The 22,162-nt window shown below is 56.2% G+C and overlaps 1 protein-coding gene across 13 annotated transcripts in view; it reads left to right on the top strand.

Annotated features, from left to right (window-relative positions):
* Positions 1–22,162, top strand: part of GRIN1 (glutamate ionotropic receptor NMDA type subunit 1) — a 38,134-nt gene that overhangs the window by 9,270 nt on the left and 6,702 nt on the right. For 2 of the 13 annotated variants that reach the window (XM_086763644.1, XM_086763641.1), the window contains exons 3-21: positions 836–1,012; positions 5,490–5,552; positions 6,315–6,415; positions 6,951–7,072; positions 7,569–7,743; positions 9,760–9,904; positions 10,004–10,087; positions 11,256–11,391; positions 12,336–12,463; positions 12,648–12,812; positions 13,122–13,240; positions 13,830–13,942; positions 14,072–14,220; positions 14,983–15,140; positions 15,360–15,521; positions 17,226–17,335; positions 18,416–18,561; positions 20,186–20,437; positions 21,189–21,299. In XM_086763644.1, the coding sequence (XP_086619770.1) occupies positions 836–1,012; positions 5,490–5,552; positions 6,315–6,415; positions 6,951–7,072; positions 7,569–7,743; positions 9,760–9,904; positions 10,004–10,087; positions 11,256–11,391; positions 12,336–12,463; positions 12,648–12,812; positions 13,122–13,240; positions 13,830–13,942; positions 14,072–14,220; positions 14,983–15,140; positions 15,360–15,521; positions 17,226–17,335; positions 18,416–18,561; positions 20,186–20,437; positions 21,189–21,299 (2,616 nt within the window). Of the gene's footprint in view, positions 1–835; positions 1,013–5,489; positions 5,553–6,314; positions 6,416–6,950; positions 7,073–7,568; positions 7,744–9,759; positions 9,905–10,003; positions 10,088–11,255; positions 11,392–12,335; positions 12,464–12,647; positions 12,813–13,121; positions 13,241–13,829; positions 13,943–14,071; positions 14,221–14,982; positions 15,141–15,359; positions 15,522–17,225; positions 17,336–18,415; positions 18,562–19,982; positions 20,025–20,185; positions 20,438–21,188; positions 21,300–22,162 lie in introns of all 13 variants that reach the window. The other 11 variants (XM_086763645.1, XM_086763643.1, XM_086763648.1 and 8 more) reach the window with 8 other exon arrangements.

Raw genomic sequence — 22,162 nt, forward strand, 5'->3', positions numbered from 1 at the left:
TAAAAAAGAAATATTATGGCGCTTTCCTTTTTGTCCTCTCCTGTTCAGACTTCCGCCTCCCTCCGTCACATCGCTGGTTTGTCAGGCAGCGTCCATGCTGAGCATAAGCGCTTTCATTTCCTAATATTTGACTCTAGGGCCTTTTGGAAAAGCTGCGTTTTTTTGAAACCTCTCTGTCAGCTACAGCTTTTGGTCCAATTGATCCCCAAAGAGTCCTTACTTAATTAGGCTGGAATTGCTATTGCTCAATCATCCGACCATAACGATGTCTTTAACCAAATCAGATAGGTTAGCTGGGGCATGAGTCCAGAACAAGCTGACCTAGAAACAGCCACACACCATGTTATAAAGCTGTGTTTCTGAACTTCTCTCATGACAAATAACTAATACATACCTGCATGCACCTACAACCGCTCCTCATCGCTCTCTGAAGGGAATTAGTTTTCTTTTTGATGTCCTCTGCTCAGTAACATTTTCAAAACATCAGGAGAACAGGCTATATTTGCACTGAATGTTGCTGACGGTTGGTTGCTGGACAGACTTCTCTTCACTGTGCGTTTCCAGATCACAAAGCAAAAGCCCCTCCTGCCACATGCTGGACTAACCGCAGCGGGGCTCAGCATCGTAGCAAGGGTTTGCTTCTCAGTCGGAAGAAAGGAGTGCCGGTCCCAGAGGCTAGCTCAAGGTGTTCAACCCAGAGGTCTACCAAAAATTGCCACTCTGCCTCTTTGGTCTCACGATCCCAGCCCTGTCCCTGCAAACCTGCCCTGTCCCTGGGACGCACGCTGGCCAATGACCCAACCAGTCTGTGTTGAGCTCTTGTTTTTCCTTGCAGAGCATCCACCTCTCCTTTTTGCGCACGGTCCCACCCTACTCTCACCAGGCCAACGTCTGGTTTGAGATGATGAGAGTCTTCAACTGGAACCACGTCATTCTGATAGTCAGTGACGACCATGAAGGTCGTGCTGCACAAAAGAAGCTGGAGACCCTCTTGGAGGAGCGAGAGTCCAAGGTCAGTTCCTGAACATTGTCTTGTAGCTTTGTTTAAGCAACAACAACAAATCTAGAAGTCTTGGGCTGTTGTATGTATGTAGATTTCTGTATGTAAAACACCTTTTCTTTCCATTGTAACATGGCTGACATGCTTAAAGCATCAACAGTGTCTGACTAGTACCTGACAGAACTTTGTACTTTATTCATTTCACTTGCTTTGCCATGGTCAAAATCTCCTACATGTAAATCGACTACAAAATGAAGGGAAGGATAACCTGGAGCTCTGCAAATGCCTCGCCCAAGATTCCCACCTAAGGAGAGGACCAGTCGCTCAGCTTAGGGAAGGGCCTGCCCCATTTCAGCCACCCAGGGGCCAGGCAGACCCAGCAGTGCCAAACCAACCCGAAAAGCAGCTTCTGAATTGGCTAACCGGAGCTCACCTTAGTGGCTTAGGAGGGGCAAGGGCAGCCGGCGCGTTGATGCGCGGAAGTGTCACGCGCCCTCTCGATAAAGCTGCCAGCTCTGCGGCTGCAGGCTGATGCCCCCGTTCCCATCTCCATTGAAGCACACGCCAAACGCTGCTTTCCTGACACCCCATGCTGTTATGAGAGGGCGGCTACAGCTGGCAGGAGCCGCTGTTTTGAGGAGGTGCTCTGCACCCACGCTCAGGGTCACGCAGGGGAGCAGGGAGGGAGGCAGGGGAGGTCTTCGAGCCTGCCAGAGATTCAGGAAGACTGCCACAGACCTGCTGCCGTTGAGTGAAAGGACCAAGCAAGCGTTCAAGCCAACCAGGGAAGGAGAACACAGGGACCCATTCGGCTGCAGTGGTTCAAAGGCAGGCGCCTGTCTGGAAGGCAAGGAACCACCTCTTGCCCTATGGAGTGAAGACCCAGCACGTCCTCTTGCCTGGGGTGGGCACGTCCCCTTTGGGTGGGCAGTCCGAGCCCATCTCCAAGTCTCCAACAGCATCACAGCAGGCACCTGTTCCTGGCTGCTCCCTCCTGGGTCGCAGGCAGGGACCACGACCCACTCTTCTCCGGCCCCACCGGCAGCTGCTGTTGAGGAGATGTGGCCATAGTCAATTATCGTGCTTGGAGTTGGCAGCTGAGGTACAAGATCAGCGTGAGCAGCCTGCCACTGCTGCTCTTCACCTCTTGTCAAGCCACTGGAGGAACAACTGGTGCAAGGGTGCAGGCTGGCACAAGCCATGCTGACCAACAGGCTTTTGGTTTTGGTGGTGGTTTCCAAGAATTTTCATCCTTGCTGCATCCTGAGCTATCATGAGGCACTTGTGTGCCCCCAACCATGGTGGGGTCCTCCTGCCTCCAAAGGCAGCTTTGTGCTGGATGATACTGGGCCAGTATTTCTCTCCAAAGCCTCTTCCCAGCACAGTGTCCCTCACCCAGGGAGAGCTGTGGAAAGGTTGTTCCCACTGTCAGTCTGTCCTCCCTTTCCTTGCATCTTTTGATTTCCACTTTCCGTTTTCCTGCAGCTCCCGTGCATCCCCTTTTGCTGCTCAGGCCTTCACTCTCTGCTTGCTCCACACAATGCTCCCAGGCACAGGGTGTATTTCTTCAGCGCACCCATCCTACATGAAAGCCTTTGAGATCTGAGGCTTGAAAGATGGGGGAAGGAGGGTCTGTTGCACTGCTTATACAACATGTCTTGGTGTCTCCTGGCAGCCGCTGGGCAAATGCCCTGGCTGTCCTCCAGCCTGGAGCATGTGCTCTGTGATGGCAGGCCACCTTCGGGGCATGCCACCATGTCTTGTTTCTTTCTCCTTTGAGGAGCTTGCTCTGGTCAAACTGACTGGTTGAACTCATCTTGAAGGTGGTAGATACTCATGTTGGGGCTTTCCTGTCTTCCTCAATCTCTTCTGCCTACTTCCCTACTGACTCTCTTCATGCCGTGAAGTGGTACCCTGGACCCCTCCACAGCCTCCTCAAGGGCAGCCTGTGCCTTCAGGAGGGAGTGGGCAGGAGATGTGCTCTTGACCTCTTCAAGGCTGGCATCGCAGCCCCCGAGGACCTGGGGCTGGGTCAGAGGCTCACCTGCCCACCTGAGCTCTTGGATCTGAGCGTGGCTTGTTCCTGGAGTCTGTGCCAGTGCTGGGTGTCACTGAGGCACCGTTGTGTGGGTTTTCATTTCAAGCACACGTTCAGAGCCCAGCACTTGGGCCAGGCTGGCCAACCCTGGAGCGGCCCACGTGCTAGCCTTGTCTTAGGTCTGACTGCAGTAACTCAGCCTGGAGCTACTGCTTCATCCCAGTACAGCTCTGCTCATCCATGTGGGCCAGCCCACCGTTGCACCAATGCTGCCTGCCATTGCACCAATGCTGCCTGGGTCCAGGGGGAAATGCCAGACTGTGAAAATCAGCGTTTGTCCAAGTCAGAGATGGCAGGTCCCTGGTGTGCTGGCTCCCTTGCTGTGGGACAGTGGTGTTCATGAAAGTGGTAATTTTTTGAGTGAATGGTGGAGAACATGGTGAAAAATGGATTTTGAATTTGCAGGTCTCTGCATGGGCTGAGGAGCAGGGAAGTGCTGTAGGACCACACAGAAAAAGTGGAAAGAGATGAGACATTACTGCTCTAGTTCTGGCAATAGAGATGGGGATGAGGGGAGACAGAGGTGATCAGGTGCCATCAGGTCCAGCTTTGCTGCACCCAAGACTCTGCTTCACTTTGCTGACCAGCCTGGGTCGAGGCGCCAGCGCATCCTGAGCACACGAGGTCATCCGTGGCTGGAGGCTGCAAGATGGATGACTGAGTTTCCAGCTAGATTGATGGTGCCTGAGGAAAAGTGGCCAGTGTCTCTCACTGGAGAATATTCATGCTGTCCTGGTGCTGCGGCTCTGCTCTCCTCGGAGGCAGTTCTTACTCTGGGTCTCACGGTGATCTGAGCACACGCTAAGAAGCCATTGCAGAAATCCTCGCCATGGACGTCATGGGAAGTGAAAGCAGAGCTGGGCTCTGAGCAGATTGTCCCTCCTCAGATACTTTCCCTTGCAAGAACCCAGCTTCTCTGAGCAATGAAAAACCTCCCGGGCTGTGTCCGAGGAGAAGAAAGGAAAGATGGCACAGCTGGATGGAAAGGAGACCTGGGCAAAATGTCCTGCCCAAGACTGGTCTGAGCGCTCAGGAAGAGGCAAGCTGTTTAGTTTGTAAAGCAAGATGCAGAGATGGCTGCCTAAGGAACAACCTGGGAACAGGAGCCCTTGCGTTACCAGGGTGCAAAGGGTGGGGTTCCTGGCAGGGATCAGTTGCCATTGCCATGGGATGCTGCGAAATGGAGATCGGAATAGAGCCGTGTCGCGCAGCCCATACACGCAGATCAGGGATGCCCAGCTGGGGTGGCACGGGGCCAAGAAGAAGGGGTCGGACTGTGTCCCACCAAAACCTGCCAAGCGCTGTCCCACAGCACTGTCGGGCTGACGTTGCTGGCGTGACCGCAGGGGCTGCTCCCAGGACCACCCACAGGGCTCTGCAGGGCCAAGGCTTCCGAGAGCAGAGGCCGCCAGCCCTCAGCCTGGAGGAGGGGAAACCTCCCCAAGTAGATTTGTTGCCCCTGGCTTCTCTGGGGCCGAGCAGCAGAAGTGGCTCAGGCAGGAGACGAGGTGGGGAGCAGGCTCTCTGCTCCGGGCTGTTATCTGCAGGGTCAGCATCACACCCCGCTCTGGGCGCGATGCTCCAGCCAGCAGCACGGAGACCACCAAGCAGTGAACCCCACCAGCCAGGCGCAGGGCCAGGGTACAGGCACCGTAGTCACCGGCAGCTGCACCTCCCAGGGCTGCCCGCGTGCCACAGACCCGCGAAGCACCCCCGGCCCTCCCCGAGCACCAGGTAAAAGCTGCAATGTCATCCCATGATCACCATTGCTCCATATCGCCACGCTTTGAGCCAACACGGGACGTAGGGAGCTTTTTCTTTCTCTTTTGGATGGCAACAGAGCTCCAAAAAGCTGCTCCCTCCTTGCAGGAGGTGAGAGGTTCAGCTGAGACACCTCACGCGCTGCGAACTTTCTCAGGGTGAGCAGGGTTGTAACGGTAATAGTGACGGTAGTGATGCTAATTCTGTTAACTGTAACAGTTTGCCTTTATCCAGCACTTCCCGTACACAACATTGTGTCCTTTACTTCCACAGTAATTCCATGGAGATCCCACCTCTTAGGCCCTTAGAGATGCGTAGATTGTTTCTGAGCTTAAGATAAAAATTCCTTGCTGAAGAATTCCCCAGTCCCACACGGGAAATGCAACTGCATCGCCACAGCCGCGGCACTCAGGCTTGCTCTGACCGGTACGGCTTTGCACCGTGACGCTCCCGTGAGCGCTGAGGCCCTCTCTCCTGATAGTGGTTTTTGCGAGCTCCAGCGTTATAGAGACCCTTTAGCAAACAGTGGAGGAGGAGGTGGATGTTGGATTGCTTTACTACACGTCATTTTCAACTGTTTATAATATTCTTCTGTGTCTACATATTTTCTCTGTGCACATTATTCATCAGAGTAAAAAAAGGAACTATGAAAACCTCGACCAACTTTCCTATGACAACAAGCGAGGACCCAAGGTATATATGCATGGAAATGCACGCCGCCCACCAACCTAACTAGCAAATGAGAAATAGCCACAGCCACCAGAAAAATAAAAGAAAAAAAAAAAGAGAAAGAGAAAAAAAAAGAAAAGAAAAGAAAGAAAGAAAAAAAAAGATCCATGACTATGTTTCTTGGTAGCACGTTTTTATGTTGAGATAGCTTGGTTTGGACTTGAGAATGGAAACCTAGCCAGCTGACTCTGGAAGGATTTCTTTTTGAAACATGCATGTGAACCAGTAATTAACTTGCAAGTTTTTTTTTTTTTTAAAGTTGAACCAACCCCCTTTCCTCCCCAAAGGAAACAGTTCCTTGGTGTAAGTTGCTCACTTTCACTCCCAAAGGTTAACCCTGTGCAATATGTTTTTTTCATTTCCCATGTTTTTGAAAAACAACACTCGTTTGAGTTTTCAATTGCATTTCAAAGCCTTTTTCTCTTTCCTGTACAATGCACGCCTCTTTTTGGGTCTTGATTGACTTCAGTTTGCATGCACAGTGCAAAAAAAAAAAAAAAAAAAAAACAAAACCAAAAAGCCAAAACCTTAAAAGAGAAAGGAAGGAAGGAAGGAAAGAAAAGAAAGAAAAGAAAAGAAAAAACGAAAAAAATAGCTATATCCAACATTATTTAGCAGACTTTTGTGCAGTTTAATGATTTCTCTTGACCCGTTTCTAGATAGCATGGCTCTCACAGGCAGTCCTGGGGCTCCCGCACTAACCAGCTTTGCTCACACTGATCGCAGGCTGAGAAAGTCCTTCAGTTTGACCCTGGAACCAAAAACGTGACATCGCTGCTGCTGGAGGCGAAGGAGCTGGAGGCTCGCGTCATCATCCTTTCTGCCAGGTAAGGCAGAGCCGTCCCTTCCCCTCCCTGCACCAATTTCCTCGCTCCCCCCTTTGCAACGCGGGAGTCAGGGGGGATTTGGGGCACGTCGTCCTTTCAAGGAGCGTGGGAGAAAATCCACGCAAAGCCCCGTGTCCCGGGCAGGTGGGGGGTGCTGCTGGCCAGGCAGCTTGCAGCCGTGAGCGTGGTCGAGATGTCTGGCTGTCCTACGAAGCGCTAGCAGCTGCGGAAGCACCAATAGCTACCGACGATGTATCCTGGCCCACACGTGAAGGAGGGGAGTCTTATTGCCCCTGTGCCTACAGGGGCCATAAGGAACAGGCCAGATCTGCAGATGCTGGGGGCTGTGGGATAAGCTGGAGCTGTGAGAAAGGATCCCGTTGTATCAAGGAATTAGCCATTGCCCAGGAAAACCTGTTATCAGGGGAGGACCGCCTGGGGATGTGTGTGCTGCCGCCTCCCAGCATCCGACACAGGAGAAGAGGGGCCGTCCGGCACCTGGAGCCACATTGCCGTTCCCTTCTTCTCATTGCAGTGAGGATGATGCGGCCACGGTGTACAGATCAGCAGCCATGCTCAATATGACGGGGTCCGGCTACGTGTGGCTGGTGGGGGAGCGGGAGATATCGGGCAATGCCCTGCGTTACGCCCCTGATGGTAGGCACCCGCCAGAGGCCCCCGTCCCGCCAGGGGCCAGGCTCAGAGGAGCCTACTTGGAGCTGGGACGAGCGGCACTGCCCTCCTGGGGATCCCTTGGGCTGGGGGAACGTGATGCTGTGGTCATCCCAAGCGAGTGGAGGGTCCCACACATTGCTCTCCACTCCATTTGCCTGCATGGGGGGACAGCAGCCACGGCCACACTGCCATGCCCCAAATCCAACTTGCCAGGGCTTTGCAAGACAACTGTCACCTGGGGGAAAGGCTTGGGTGAGGGGATGGGGAGGGAGCATGGGGCGTCAGCAGGCCATGCAGCTGTCCCCAGCCCCCATCTTGCTCTGCCTGCCCCTGCTTGAAGCTCAGACAACTTCCCAGCTGCATCTGAGGGGTCCTCAGCCCCATAACCCTTGCTGGCTGGCCCCCAAGCCCCGCACGTGGGAGTAAGGCCAGAGCAACCAGTGCGCCCCGCCGACCTCCCCTCCTCTGCTCCTGGCAGGAGTGATCGGTTTGCAGCTCATCAACGGGAAGAACGAGTCAGCCCACATCAGTGACGCTGTCGCGGTGGTGGCCCAGGCCGTGCACGACTTGTTTGAGAAGGAGAATATCACGGACCCGCCGCGAGGCTGCGTGGGCAACACCAACATCTGGAAGACGGGACCGCTTTTCAAGAGGTATTTGGGGAAGGGTCCTGTGGGAGGGAGCAGAGGACCCATTGGGGGAGCTGGACAAGGTGGGAACATGTTCAGAGTATTTTTGACTAAAGTTTTGGGGCACGTGGCACAGGGCTGCTTGGACTTTCCTGCATGATTTGGATGTGAGGGCTACATCTCTCCTAGAAAATTATCCAGGACATGGGCTCAGGCACTTGGCCCCCATTTTGTCCAGGCTGTTCAGGTGTCATCCTTGTGCTTGGCACCAGTTCGGTCCACATCAACCCATGCTCTCCTGGGCAATGCCCAGGCAGCTGGGATCAGTGCGGGCAGGAAACAACTCCAGGAGGAAGAGATCTAGATCTGGGGGCCATGGAGGGATGATCCCCTCTGGTCTGGATCTTCATTCTGTGGGTGGATGTCAGAGTTCAGCCCCACTCAGGACCAAGGTACGCAGTCTCTCAGTCACTCCCCTCACCCTTCAGCGGGACAGGGAGGAGAACTGGTAAAGAAAAGAAGGTAAAACTCATAGATGGAGATTAAAAGTTTAAGAGAACAACAGAAGAAAAGAAGACAGAGATGGAAAACAAACAAAAACTAATAACAGAATAAACTTAAGCACATAATGTACAGTACAATAGCTCATGGTGGATCCTGATGCCCACCTCCTTCCCAAGTAGCAGGAGACCCCCCTCAGCACCCTCCTCACTTACATACTGAGCATGATGTCCCATGGGATGGAACAGCCCTTTGGCCAATTTGGGTGAACTATCCCAGCTGTTGGTTCATTAGTAACCTATCCCAGCTGTGTCCCACCAGCTCCAGCTCCTCTCCCAGCTCAGGTGAAAATGAACTCTACCCACGTGGGAACTAGGACAGTGGAAGAGGGGAGAAAGGGGTTTTTCTACCAAGTCAGGGTAGAGGGATGTTTGTGTCAGATTGGAGCTCAGTGCTGCAGACACATCTCTTGCTGAATGTTTCGGGGCTGCGGCATGGGTCAGCGTGCTGCAAGCAGGACTTGGGAGCAAGAGATCTCCGTGCATGGGACAGGCTGCTCTCTGCTGTAGCAAATGCTGGTGCTGTGGTTTTGGGCGGTGTGGTCCATGCATCTGTCGGACCTCGCTGCCGCAGGCAGGGTGATCAGCAGATGCTGCATGCGTTCCCCAGAACCCAGACTTTGTGCTGTGTGGGGTTTTGTGCTGCGACACCGCAGATGCTGGAGGCACAGGGGCCTTTTCTGCGGGTGGGATCTTGCTGAAGCAGCAGTTCCCTCCGCAGCATGGCTCCCTGGGAGGGAGGGATGCTCTGCAGTGTGCGACCTGGCACCGGGGTGGTGGTTTTGGCAGTGGGATCCTGTGCCAGGGGTTGCTCTCTGCAGGTGTGGTTGCGGTGACTGTGGAGTGCCCTTTCTGCAGATCTGGGTTCTGTTGAGCATGGGACCTGAAAGCCTGAAGCTTGCTGTAGAAAGATACCCAGCATCCTCTGCAGTGGCAGGTTTTGGCATGTGCTAGTTGAAGTTGTTCTCTGTGCTGCAGGTGGCCCAGGCAATACTTCTGTGTTTTCACGATTGTCTTTCCAGGGTTTTGGGGGCTGGTTCTCCCCTTGGTGGTGTATGTTCGTGCCTGGGGCATTGCCCAGGCTGTCATGGGCTGGTGCCAGACAGAAGCACCAGGAGCGGTAGCATGGACACAGCTCCCAAGGAAACCCCAGAGGAAGATGTCCTTAGATGCCATGGGACAGATCATTCCTTAAAGCAGTGAGACTGATCTGGTGGAAACCAGGGGACCATGACAACAGATATGGTAGTACAGCATCTGAGCAACATAAGTCCCCAGGCTGACTTCAGCCATCAGGAGCAGATGACCATGGGGCTGTGAACAGGTCGTACGTAACCTTGACTGGGCTTCTGTAGTGTAATGGCCATATCAGACATGGCAGGCAACTGAGAGAAAGCATCAGCTTTTCTGACCCCTTCTTAGATGTCCCAATAGCCACAGCAGGTTTTCTAGGACGGCCCTGCTGTAATTCTCTCCACAGGGTACTGATGTCCTCCAAGTACTCGGAGGGTGTCACCGGCCGGGTGGAATTCAATGAGGACGGGGACAGGAAGTTTGCCAACTACAGCATCATGAACCTGCAGAATCGGAAGCTGGTCCAAGTTGGGATTTACAATGGCAGCCACGTACGTACAGGCCTGGACAGGTTGAGTGGGAGCGTTGTGTGTGCTGGGGTGTCTGCCTACAGGCTCACGTCTGTCTCCTTCCTCTGGGATTGATCATAGGTCTTGACCAACGACCGGAAGATTATTTGGCCAGGGGGAGAAACCGAGAAACCTCAAGGCTATCAGATGTCAACCAAATTGAAGGTAACCACAAAAGGCAATAGCGGGTGATGGGTCTCCTCAGCTCCCTGCAGGCAGGGCTGTGATTTGATCCACCTCCCGCTTCCACTGCTGCCTCTGCAGCTGTCAGCAGCATTTGCAAACCCAGGGCTCGGGCCATCTCAGAGAGGATATAGCAGAACAACTTAGAGAAGGTACTGGATGGTGTTCAGAGCTAGAGCACAGCTTCCAGCTGAGACAAGCTAGATAGGGTGGCATCCCTTGGTATGGACAGCTAGAAAGGGGATATGAGAGAGAACAACAAAGAAGGGATGGAGGGAGAATGTGTTCACCATTCCTGATGGCTTGGGAGCCAGAGGATATCCATCAGAGGTTTGCAGGAAGCACAAGGATGGGCTCCCTTGGCCAAGGCATGGTTCAGCTCTGGAGCCCGTTGCTGCTAGGCAGTGCAGATGCCAGAAGGAAACAGGTTCAAAAAGAGATTGAAGAACCTAGTGGAGGGTGGGTGGGCTGGTGGTTGCAATGTTGGACTCAGGAAACCCCTGAAGGGGGGCCAGAAACTGGAGGTGACACTGCGAGAAGCTCCCTCCACTCTTGCTTCTCATGCCCTTCCCTTAAGCGTACCCCAGCAGCCACTTTAGTGACTGGATCCTGGGCAGGCTGGTCTTACCAGTGTTGACCGTTCAGTTGTGCTGCTGTCCGAGCAACAGAAATCACACGTTCCCACCAGCAGTGAGCCCTTATTCCTGCAGAGGTGGTGCAGATGTGTTGGGATGCTGTTTTACTGAAAAGGTCCAGGGCAGGACCAAAAGACATTCCTTAGCTTGGGGCAGCATGACAGTGTCCAGAGCACTGTTCAGGGCACTGATCCTGGCTGTGCAGTGGTTCTCATCGGCCTGCTGCTAGGGGGAGGGGTGTGAAAGGCTTTGAGGCCGAGGTGAAAGTGCCACGTGAAGGAGGATGCTGATGTGGCTGCTCCTCTTCTTGGATGCAGGGAGAGCAAACGTTCCCCCTGCCAAAGCCAGGTCCTGCTGCTGGGCTGAGCGATCTCATGTGCTGAGACAGCAGCTGAGGAGGGCACCATGGCATTTTGGCCACACTTGCATGGAGAGGGCAGCCCAGCTCCCCACCCAGAGGAACGTAGCTCTGGAGGGGAACAGAGACTAGCGGGCATTTGTGCTTCACCTCGCAGATCGTGACGATCCACCAAGAGCCCTTTGTGTATGTGAAGCCCACTCAAGCAGATGGGACGTGCAGGGAGGAATTCACCATCAATGGAGATCCTGTGAAGAAGGTCTTTTGCACCGGACCCAACGAGACCATCCCAGGTAACTCAGTCTGGTGGTGAGCGCAGCGGCTCCCCCAGCCCACCCCGCTGATGAAGACTCTTGTCCCAAGAAAGGGTCCCCAGGGAGGGTGCTCAGTCACACAGGAAGCCCAGAGGAAGAGGAGCAGAAAGGTGACAGCACGTTCAGCCCCAAAACGCCCCCTTATGGGTTCAGCCCCACAGCAGTGCTGTGCAGTAACTGAGCACTGGGATTCAGGTTTTTGACCCAAACAGGCAACTTTCCCACTCTCTTCTGGGGGGGCTCCAGAGCTGTTTTGGGGGATTGCATCCCATGTTGCTGTCTCCTGATGTGCTCCAGTTCTCTTTGCCTTAATCTCAAGCAGAAGCAAGGACCCCGAGGATCATTAGCACCTGCTGCACTGGTACTAACACCACCAGTTTCAAACCATTTTGTGACAGAAGCCCTGTTTCAGCATTAGGAGTGAGCACCTGATGGGGCATGTGAGCTGGTTAGCAATATCAGGCTGGCCCAAATCCACCTGGAGTCCATCCCCTGGGCTCATCACGCTTTCCTGTGCGTGGCTCCCCCCCTGCCCAGAGTTGTGTCCTGGGCTGTGTTCAGCCTGATGGGTTCGGGTTAGCACCCCTCCAGCACAGCCTGCACACACCAAGCCCGCTCCGTTCCCTGCAGTGGGTCGGTAGCACCAGCTCCCAGCCCACCTCACTGGGACACAGCAAATGAATGAGACCCCTGTGCCCCCCACTCACCTTCTTCCCACGCTGGTGCTTCCCTCGCACCCGTGGGCAATGGAGGCAGTGGAACAGGGTGGTCAAGGCAGACGGCACTGCCTGAATGTCATGATTACACCCCCTACCAAACCAGAGCTGTGCCGGTGGCTGCTCTCGCTGGAGACAGCCGTGGATCCTGCGTGGGGTCCCTGGCTGCCTCCACTCACCCCCCTCCCAATGTTCTCCCTCCCACAGGCCGCCCCACCGTAGCACTGTGCTGCTACGGCTTCTGCATTGACCTGCTCATCCGGCTGGCAGGGGTGATGAACTTCACCTATGAGGTTCATCTGGTGGCTGATGGTAAATTTGGTACCCAAGAGCGGGTGAGTTTGGGCAGCCTGTGACATCTCTTTGATGGTATCATGTGTTGAAACACCTCCAGGCCCTTCTGCGGGGCAGGGGTGGGGTGGCAGGTCGGTGGAGGGCACCTGCTGTGCGGGTGGGGGTCCTGGCTGGTGGGGAAGGGTGTCAGAGCAGCGGGCTGACCCTGCGCTGGCTCTCCGGCAGGTTAACAACAGCAACAAGAAGGAGTGGAACGGGATGATGGGGGAGCTGCTGAGCGGCCAAGCGGACATGATTGTGGCTCCCCTCACCATCAACAACGAGCGGGCACAGTACATTGAGTTCTCCAAGCCCTTCAAGTACCAGGGCCTCACCATCCTTGTGAAGAAGGTATGGGTTGTTCGGTGGAGAGGGGAGATGTCCCTCGCTCCCCAGCCTGCAGACGTGAGCCATGTCCATGCTGTGCCCAGCTCCCCCTGCTCGCCCCAGGGCAGCTGTGAATCCCAGCCTTTGCTGCGGGATGCCGGCCTCTGGGTTGCCAGTTTTAATGCTGGGTCTTGGCTCGGCCACCCTGAGCCTTCCTGTGTGGCAGAGCATGAGGAGCTCGGAGCAGGGCAGGGGCTCTTGCAGGTCCAGCCGGGTGGGCAAGGTGCAGGCGCGATGGGTGCCAGCACTGTTCACCTCCCTCCTGTGTGCTAGGAAATCCCCCGCAGCACCCTGGACTCGTTCATGCAGCCGTTCCAGAGCACGCTGTGGCTGCTGGTGGGGCTCTCTGTGCATGTGGTGGCGGTGATGCTGTACCTCTTAGACCGGTTCAGGTGAGTGCGCTTTGGGTCACCCAAGGGCTGGAGGGGACAGGGAGATGCTCCTGGGAATTGTCCCCTGGGTCCCCACGTTTCTTGCTCAGGGACAGCCCTGCAGCCATTCTGGAGGCTCTCGTGGGAGCCAAGCCACCTTCCTCTGCCCCACCAGCCCTGGGCTGAGGCTCCCGGCCTCTCTGGCTGCTGCTAGGCTGTGTGGGGTATCTGGCACCGGGATGCGTGGGAGTGTGCCTGCCAGACCAGGTGCCATGCTGATGCCTGACCAAGGGGACCATCAGCTCCTGGGCTCTGAGTTGGTCCCCTGCCTTGACCCCAAGACAGCTCCTCTGAAAGGCAGGGAGCCCGTCTCCTCCGTTAGCCCTGTGCCCTGGTGATTAATCTGCAGTGAGCCCTCCATGGTGCGGTGGGAAAAGACTGAGCTGGCCGGGATCAGATGATCTTTCTGGCCCGCAGAGAAGTGTCATGGGACCAGTGTGAGACAAACAGCATTGCAGATCAGCAGAGGGGACATGCAAGGCAATGGGACATGACGGTGAAGAGCTGTTTGGGGCACAAGCCCAGAAGAGCTCTCTCTCTTGTCTTCCAGCCCGTTTGGCCGGTTCAAAGTGAACAGTGAGGAGGAGGAGGAAGATGCCCTGACCCTCTCCTCGGCCATGTGGTTCTCCTGGGGAGTGCTGCTGAACTCCGGCATCGGAGAAGGTGCGTTGCAGCAGAGCAGATAGATGGGGGCCATCTGCAGCTGCCATTGGTCTCGCGTGGGATGGATGTGGCTTTGGTGGCCAGCCAAGCCCTTCTCGTGCCAGTCTGATCTCGTCTCTCTCCCTCCAGGTGCTCCCCGGAGTTTCTCTGCACGTATTCTTGGCATGGTGTGGGCTGGCTTCGCTATGATCATTGTGGCTTCCTACACTGCCAACCTGGCAGCCTTCTTGGTGTTAGACCGGCCTGAGGAGAGAATTACGGGCATCAACGACCCTCGGGTAAGGACCCCTCGCTTGCTTTCCCCTTCCCTGTCCACCTCTGGCAGAGGAGCAGGAGGTACCTCCAGTGGGTGTCATATTGCTTGTAGTACCCACTGCCCTGCTGTAACCTGGCCGTGGGTCTGTGCGAGGGGGTCGGGCCCCGGGTGGCTCTGTCCGCTTCAGTGGCTGGTGGGCCTGAGCCCCTGTGCTGCACGGGAACAGACAGACACAGGGAGGGATCAGCAGAAAAAACCCTGTCCAGAAATTGAACGTACCCGGCCAAACAGCCCGCCAGTTCCTGGAGAGCCTGCACTAACCGACGAGGAAACGATTCATTATGGATGATTATAACTAATGAAATTGTCCCTGCGGTGCAATCAATACTCTCAGCAGATACCAGCGCGCCTCAAACCCATTTCCTGCTCTGGCAAGGAGACAGCCACAGCTTGTCAGCCCGGGCACACAGGAACGCGCCCCGCAGCAGCTCCAACCCGCGGCAGCCTGTGCGCCCTACCCACACACCGCCGGCCCCGTGGTGTCCACAGGCCTCCTGTGTCCTCAGCACCACGGTGTCCCTGTCCCATAGCATCCCCTGCCCCACCACCATGGTCCCTGAACATCCACTGCCCCATGGCATCTTCATCTCTGCTGAGAAGGTCAGGGTCTTCTCTGGGAAACAGGTCCAGGAAGGGGGTGGGAAATTAGGAAACACACTTTTGGGCTGAGCCAGTTTGGTTGGTGAAGGACAGAAGGAAATGGAGCCCTGCCCTTGCCTTCCAGCTGCGCAACCCCTCTGATAAGTTCATCTACGCCACGGTGAAGCAGAGCTCGGTGGACATCTACTTCCGACGGCAGGTGGAGCTGAGCACCATGTACCGGCACATGGAGAAGCACAACTACGAGAGTGCTGCGGAAGCCATCCAGGCAGTGAGGGACAAGTGAGTGGGACCAGCGCCTTGTCTGGCCGTGCTGGGAAGAGTTTTGGTGGGGCAGCCATCCGGTGGAGCATGCAAGGCTGATGTGAACCTGGAGGGAGCTGCAGTAAAAGCATGGCTTGACGGGACCTACCTGGTTGTTGCTGGGTGGGATCTTCCCAGTCCTCGCGTGTACCAACCTAGCTACCCAGCCTTACCTGTCTCTCCTCTCTTGGTGTCCAGCAAGCTCCACGCCTTCATCTGGGACTCAGCGGTGCTGGAGTTTGAAGCCTCCCAGAAGTGTGACCTGGTGACAACGGGGGAGCTTTTCTTCCGCTCTGGCTTCGGGATCGGGATGCGCAAGGACAGCCCGTGGAAGCAGAACGTCTCCCTGGCCATCCTCAAGTCCGTACCTGGCTCGTGGCGCGGGGCTTGCCCCGAGTGCTGCATATGTTAGCGCGCAAGTAGCCTCATGCCAGGCGCTGCCACCCCCCCACGCCCTCTGTGGGGACGGGGGCGCTGGGCGCTGCTCTGTCACTCCTGACGGAGGGGCTGTGCCTGGGTGACCGGGGTGGGCACCTGCAGCCCCAGCTCTGGCTGGCAGGGCCGGGGGAGCAGCATGGAGCTGGCAGGAGGGCAGGGCAGGGGGGACAGGAGCCATGTGGGGCACAGGAGCGTAGGCAAAGCTGGTGGGGAGCAGCCCTGGGGCCACCCGGCACCAGGTCCTTGTGAGCAGGACACGGGCTGCAGCGGCAGATGGGGCTGCTGCCGTTTCCCAACTTCTTTGCGGGAGCTCGGCCTGGCCGGTACCATCACGCTGCCCTGGCTTGATCTTCCAGGGGGTTTTCATTCAACTCTGGCTATTCCTGTGAGGCAGAGATTTGTCAGGACCCCTGGTGAGTCCGACTGAGGCTGTTAGACCGGCACGAGCCTGCAGCATGGAGTGCCACAGGGCCATCTGATGTTATGGGTAAAAAGGGTTTTTCCTTGTGTTAGGAAATACCACGCTCGTTGCAGACAGAGGAACATGACGATGGAGTAGCAGGCGGCTGGAAAGCAGCAAGTGGAGGGAGGGAGACACATAAGATTAATTTTAGAGGCAAACAGGGACGGAAGCCACCAGGGGTCTGCCTGAGGTGCAGAGATGAAAGGCCTGAGAGAGAGGATGGGCAGGATGTGGAAGACACAGGCAGGACCCAGGATAACATAGGGAGCATGGGACCCCGCCGTGGGGTGGTCTTACCGTGGGGATGGGTGGCGACAGGACAGGTGGAATTTGGGACAACAATGCGAGAGCCTGGAGATGCAGCTGGAGCCCTTGGTGTCCTCCTGGGAGAGGATGGGGAGGCCCAGGGCTACAGGTGGCCCAGTAAGGTGGTGGGGATGTGCCATAAACAAGAGAGAGGAAGGTGGAGGGGGACCCATGGTGGGACACATGCTCTGTGCCCCCCTCCATCCCCACTAGCTCTTCAGGCAGAGACGAGAGCTGCAGGGACACAGGTTGTTTCCTCCCAAGCTGTGACATCAGGGTGCTGGGGAGTCCCAGCCCTGGCCACGCACAGCGGGGAGCTGCCAGGCAGCGGTTATCCCCCTGCCTTGACCCAGAGAATTGGGGTCCAGCATTGCCTGAGCTCCTCAGCAGCCATGGCAGGTGGGGGGGTCGCACAGGAGGGCAGCGGGGATGTGAATTGTGCCAGCTACCTGCAGCCTCCCTCCAAGCCCTGCCTACACCATCAGCTCCATGCCTGCCCTCGGGAACCCGCCTGACACGTGGCTCTTTTTGGAAGCAGCCGTCCGGCTCTCCGGCTCTCTGACATGGGGCAGTGGCACCCAGCAGCCCTGGACACCTCCCAGCTCCGTGCAGGCGGCTCACGCAGGGCCAGGCACACGCGGTGTGGACGCCTGCTGCAGACACTCACTGCAGAAAAGCCACACAAGTGCACGCGTGTGCATGCATACGCAGCCAGCCAGGCGTGCCCTGCACACACACGTGTCACCGGTCGGTGCGCTTGCAGGCTGCAGACCAGTCCTAGGACGGAGGGTGCCAAGGCAAGTGCCCCAGCCGCTGGTCCCCAGTGACTACCCTTCCCTGTCTCCCTCTGCTTTCAGGTCCCACGAGAACGGCTTCATGGAGGATTTGGACAAGACTTGGGTGAGGTATCAGGAGTGTGACTCCCGTAGCAATGCCCCAGCAACACTCACCTTTGAAAATATGGCAGGTTTGTTCTGCAAACCTCTTTCTTCCTCTTCGCTGGGTAGCCTGCTTTCGCTCAAGACATTCTCCTCTCCGGGGCTCTCCTCTCGGGCCAAAGCTCTGCTTCTTCTGGGTTTGTGCTTTCCTAGCGCTGGGAGGCTGCTGTGTCAGGCTCCAATCCCACCTTGTCCGACGCAGCTCCGCGAAGCTTCCCCCAACTTCCCTGGGGCGGCTTTCTCTTCGGTGGGGCTGTGCTGCTTGGAACATTGCTCCCCTCCCTCTGCTCTGGCCAAACTGCGGCTGTCACGGTGAAATCAGAGCTGTCGCCAAGGCAGAGAGAGGGGAGCAGCACCTCGGGGAGGCCTGAGCAAGGACCCTGCGGTAGGAGGGGGCTGGCGGTGAGGGGCAGCCCCCCAGCCCAGAGAAGCGTGTCCCAGCCGGCCCTGGGCAGGGGGCAGGGGGTAGGAGGAGGATCGTGGACACAGAGCGGGGTTTCCTGGTCCCTCTTCGCAAAGAGAAGTGGTGCCGGGTCCTTCACCCGGCCAACGTGGTGACGTGGGATGAGAGGTGACTGATGGGACCCTGTCCTCGCTTCGCTGCGGGTCGGGGCAGAAGCACCGAGCAAAGGGGCACTTGGGTCCATACCCTCAAGACACCACTCCCAAAAGTTCAGCCCTGAGGGTTGCAGCCAGCCGAGGCCAAGCTCTGTGCATGGCTGTTCTTCCCAAGGGGAAGCACCAGAGCTGGATTTCTGGCGCAGAGGACCCAACAGCCCCAGGGGCCGGGCTCTGCCCCGGTGCTCAGTGCGGTGCCCAGCACGCTGTGCCTGCCCCAGCGTCGCTGCAGCACGGCCGCTGCCCCGTGCCCCACGGACAGGAGCTTGCACAGGCATCCAGGGCCCGTCACCTTGCTGCCCGTCCTGTCCCCGCGGGTGCCCCGCTCTGCTGGGTTCCCCTCCCCGGCCCCTCCAGGACTGCGGGGGGATGGCGGGGGGCCGGGGGGGCCTGGGGTTGGCGGATGCTCCTGTTGCTGAGCGTGATGCAGAGGAGATGAAGTGTGGTGGTGCAGTTTGCATTGCCCCCTGTAACTTTCCTGCTTATTTCAGGTGTGTTTATGCTGGTGGCTGGAGGTATTGTTGCCGGGATATTTTTAATATTCATAGAAATAGCTTACAAAAGGCATAAGGACGCGCGGAGGAAGCAGATGCAGCTGGCGTTTGCGGCCGTTAATGTGTGGAGGAAAAACCTGCAGGTAGGACAAACCGTTTTTAGAGCAAATCTCCAACAGGTGCGTTTTCCATTCCTTCACCAAACCAGTGAATGCGGAGCTGTGGATTAGCATGGGGCCCTCTGTCCCGCACCCCATGCCCCAGTAACTCCAGCCAGGCGTTACTGGGTGCCTAGCAAGATGTAGGGTTCCCCCTTGTTCCCGGGAGCTGCCCTTGGCCGATGCCATCTCTCCCGGGAGGCGTTGCACCCAGCTCCAGCCGGGACAGAGACCTGGCCCAAATGTCCCCCGCGGTGCTCGGGATGGGGACTTCGCTCTGCTGGGGATCGCATGCCAGGGCCACATCTTGCCCTGGCCGAGCAAGCGGTGCTGGCACAGCTCCCTTTGCAGGCGCTCTGCCCCGCTGCCCGGCTCCGGCTGCGCTCACCAGCAGACGGGAGGGATAATCCGCTGCTGCTGAGCATCCCTGCCCAGTGTTCCAGTGGAGCAGGGCTCCAGGGATGGTTCCATCGCCTCCCTGTCCTTGCCCACTCCCCAGGGGTGCAGTAGCCCTCCTCATACCCGGGACCGACTCCAAAAAGAGGCGGTGTGTGCTCTTGTCATTTGGGGACAAGGACATCTCCCCACATGGGAGCCAGCGAGGCCGGTGCCTGTCAGCGCCAAGGCTCCCCCAGGCCCCGTCCCTGGGACCACTGCTCCCCCAGGCTTCTCCCACCCCTGAAATGCCTCCATGCTGCTTGGGCCAGGGAGCCCGGGAGAGTCACTGGTACCTGGCCATGACACTGAGCCGTGGGCACGGCCATGGGCCACCAGCCTCACGCTTCCTCCACCCCGCTGCTTTTGGGGCTGAGCCCCACAGTGCCCCGGACCCCAGTTTAGGGCAGCTGGAAGCTCGCTCTGAATCACTCGGGCTGCTTCTCTTCCTTGGCGAAGCAAACCAGCGTTCAGAGAGCACGAAATCCTTTAGGCGACTAAAGGAGGCTGCCGTTGGCAGCAGAGCCAGCGAATGACAGGCAGAGAACGAGGCCTGGGGACCCTGAAACAAGGCGGGTGCGGTGGCCCTGGGGGCGTGCGGGTGGGCTGCCCGGGTGGAGACCACCTGCCCGAGAGCAGCGAGGGGGAGCAGGAGGCCGGGCTGCTGCATCCTGAGAGCTCGCTGGGTCCAGCTCACTGAAAAGAGTCTCGGAAAAGCCATTTCTCTATTTTTTTTTTCCTTTTTCCTTTTTTTTTCTTTTGCTTCCAAAAAGCAGCAGCACCGAGGGGGTTAAGGCTGCTGGGACAGAGCACACTAGTCGCACTGCCATTTTTCACTTGCCAACCTTCTAGAAAATACTGCACTGGGTCCTTGGGCAGAATCTGTGGGACTGTGAGCAAAGCATGCTGCCCTGCGGGGGTAAACAGCCTCATGGTAAAGAGCCGTTTGACATTGTGAGACTTTTCCACAGGAGGAAACGTCAGAGCACTAGTATCTGGTACATTGCTAGAAGGTAGGCAAGTGGAAAGATTTATTTATTAAAACAAACAAACAAAAATAATGGTTTTTGGGATCACAGTTTTGCCATGGCTATTTCCTGAGATGCCATGGAAGAAAAAGACATTTCATTCCATTCATCTTGCTTTCCTTTCCGTTTGTGCATGTCCGCAAAAGAGAGAACTGAGAAGGAGGAGCAAATGTATCCCCGAGCATGCTCTACGCACCAGCGGGATACATTTTGGTTACCCCCGTGCGGTAGCAGAGCCAGACCTGGTCACTCCGTCCCCCGTCGGAAAGGTCACACTCATTGGCACGAAAGCAATTGGGGAGGACTCGTTCTCAGCGCCCGCCGCAGAGCGCGGCCGGTCCCCACGGCTCGCTGCCCCCGCACCATGGCGGCTGGTGCTCCCAGCCTGCGCTAACCAGGTCCGACTCGCTAACACCAATGCCTACATTTTTCAGTTCCGTTTCTCTTTGAGTTCATCCCGACCCCGATGACATCATAGTGCTAATGCTTTGCCTCCTCCCTTTCTTTTCCTTTAATTTTTTTTCCTTTTCTTTTTCTTCCAGTTTCCTTTTTTTTTTTTTTTTTTAACTCGTTTTACTTTGGGAAAAAAAACACCCACCACCAACAACCACGTTCGGCTTTGCACAACTGCGTCATTTAAATTTTTGACTACATTTTTTTTTTACAGAATATTCATACAATGACTTCTCTTTCAATGCAGTCCTCTCTCTCTCTTGTGGCACTAGGATTCAGCCTCAGAAAAGGCCCTGAGCAATTATTATTTTTTTTTTTTTTAGTGGTAGGTGCAGCATCTCACCTCTCGGTCCAGCCAGGCTTTAGCGGTGGAAGCGAGGGGCAGGGCGCCAGGCAGACCATCCCCAGGAAGCGAGGTCAGCTGTGCCGGCCTGGACGCAGACACCCAGGAGAGCAGGGCCACTCCCCGGAGGGGTTCCCAGCGCGCCAGGCGCGAGGCCAGCCCCGTAGCCATAGCAGAGTGGCGGCCACGCCGGAGCCGTGGGTCATGGAGGCCCTTGGAGGACTGGGAGTGACAGGACACCTCCAGTAGCTTTCCCAGCTAAATGAAGGACATGACATGGGGCAGTGTTCAAATAGATTTAGCGTTTCCAACAACACACTAGAGATCTAATCACTTATACATATTCATTTTAGGATAGAAAAAGTGGTAGAGCAGAACCTGACCCTAAAAAGAAAGCCACTTTTAGGTCCATCACCTCCACCCTGGCCTCCAGCTTCAAGAGACGTAGGTCCTCCAAGGATACGGTAAGAGGAAGAAGAACAATTCTGCCCTCTCTCTTTCTCTCTCTTTCTCTCTTCTGCCATCCCATCGACTGCCACACGCCCATCCCCCAGCTGCCAGTGTACATGCATAGCTCATGTTCGTCACCAGTCAGTCAGTCAGTCAGTGGGTCAGCCGTCCCGCGTACCTGAAAGGATGCTGGGATCCTGGAGGGCAGGCAGGAGGTGGCTTGAAGTCCTGTGATGAGTTGGGAGATGCAACCGAGTTTTTGTTTTGTTTTGTTTTTTTTTTTGTTTCCTTTTTGCCTGGATGATTTCTGACGTTCCTCTCTGTGCTTCGCTCACCTTACCGGTGCTGACCTCTTGAAACTGATACATTTTTTTTTTTTTTTTCCTGTTCCTGAGTGTTCCTGTACCTGTTTGTCATTGTATGCCTAAAAACGATCACCCCGATTTAATTTGGGCACCGTGTCACCTCACCGAGAGCCATGCGTGTCACATTCTCTACATGTGATTTTTGTTTGTGACGATTAGCATTCGGGACGTAGTCCTCGGCACAGGGTGACAGCTGTCTCTGGTTATCGCCAGCAGTAACGCAGCTCTAGAAAAGAGACGCAAAGGCTTGAAAGAGGAGGTTGTTAAAGACCCAACCTTGGTTCAAACTTGCGCTTTCCGCCTGGGAGTAAAACTGCTCGCACGTAACCAGAGAACTTTTCCAAATCGCTGCCTCTAAAGCCAGCTGTTTCCAAATGTGCAAATGTGTCTGCTCGTGCCGGAGCTCCAGACACTCTTCAGCGTCAGGTTGGGCTGTTGGTCTGTCGGACTGAGCCAGTGTCCCTCTGCATGTTGCCGTCTGTTGTATGACACTCTGCACTGTGGCTACTCTG

The sequence above is a fragment of the Chlamydotis macqueenii genome, chromosome 20 (genome assembly GCF_036417535.1).
Source record: "Chlamydotis macqueenii isolate bChlMac1 chromosome 20, bChlMac1.mat, whole genome shotgun sequence".
Lineage (NCBI taxonomy): Eukaryota > Metazoa > Chordata > Aves > Otidiformes > Otididae > Chlamydotis > Chlamydotis macqueenii.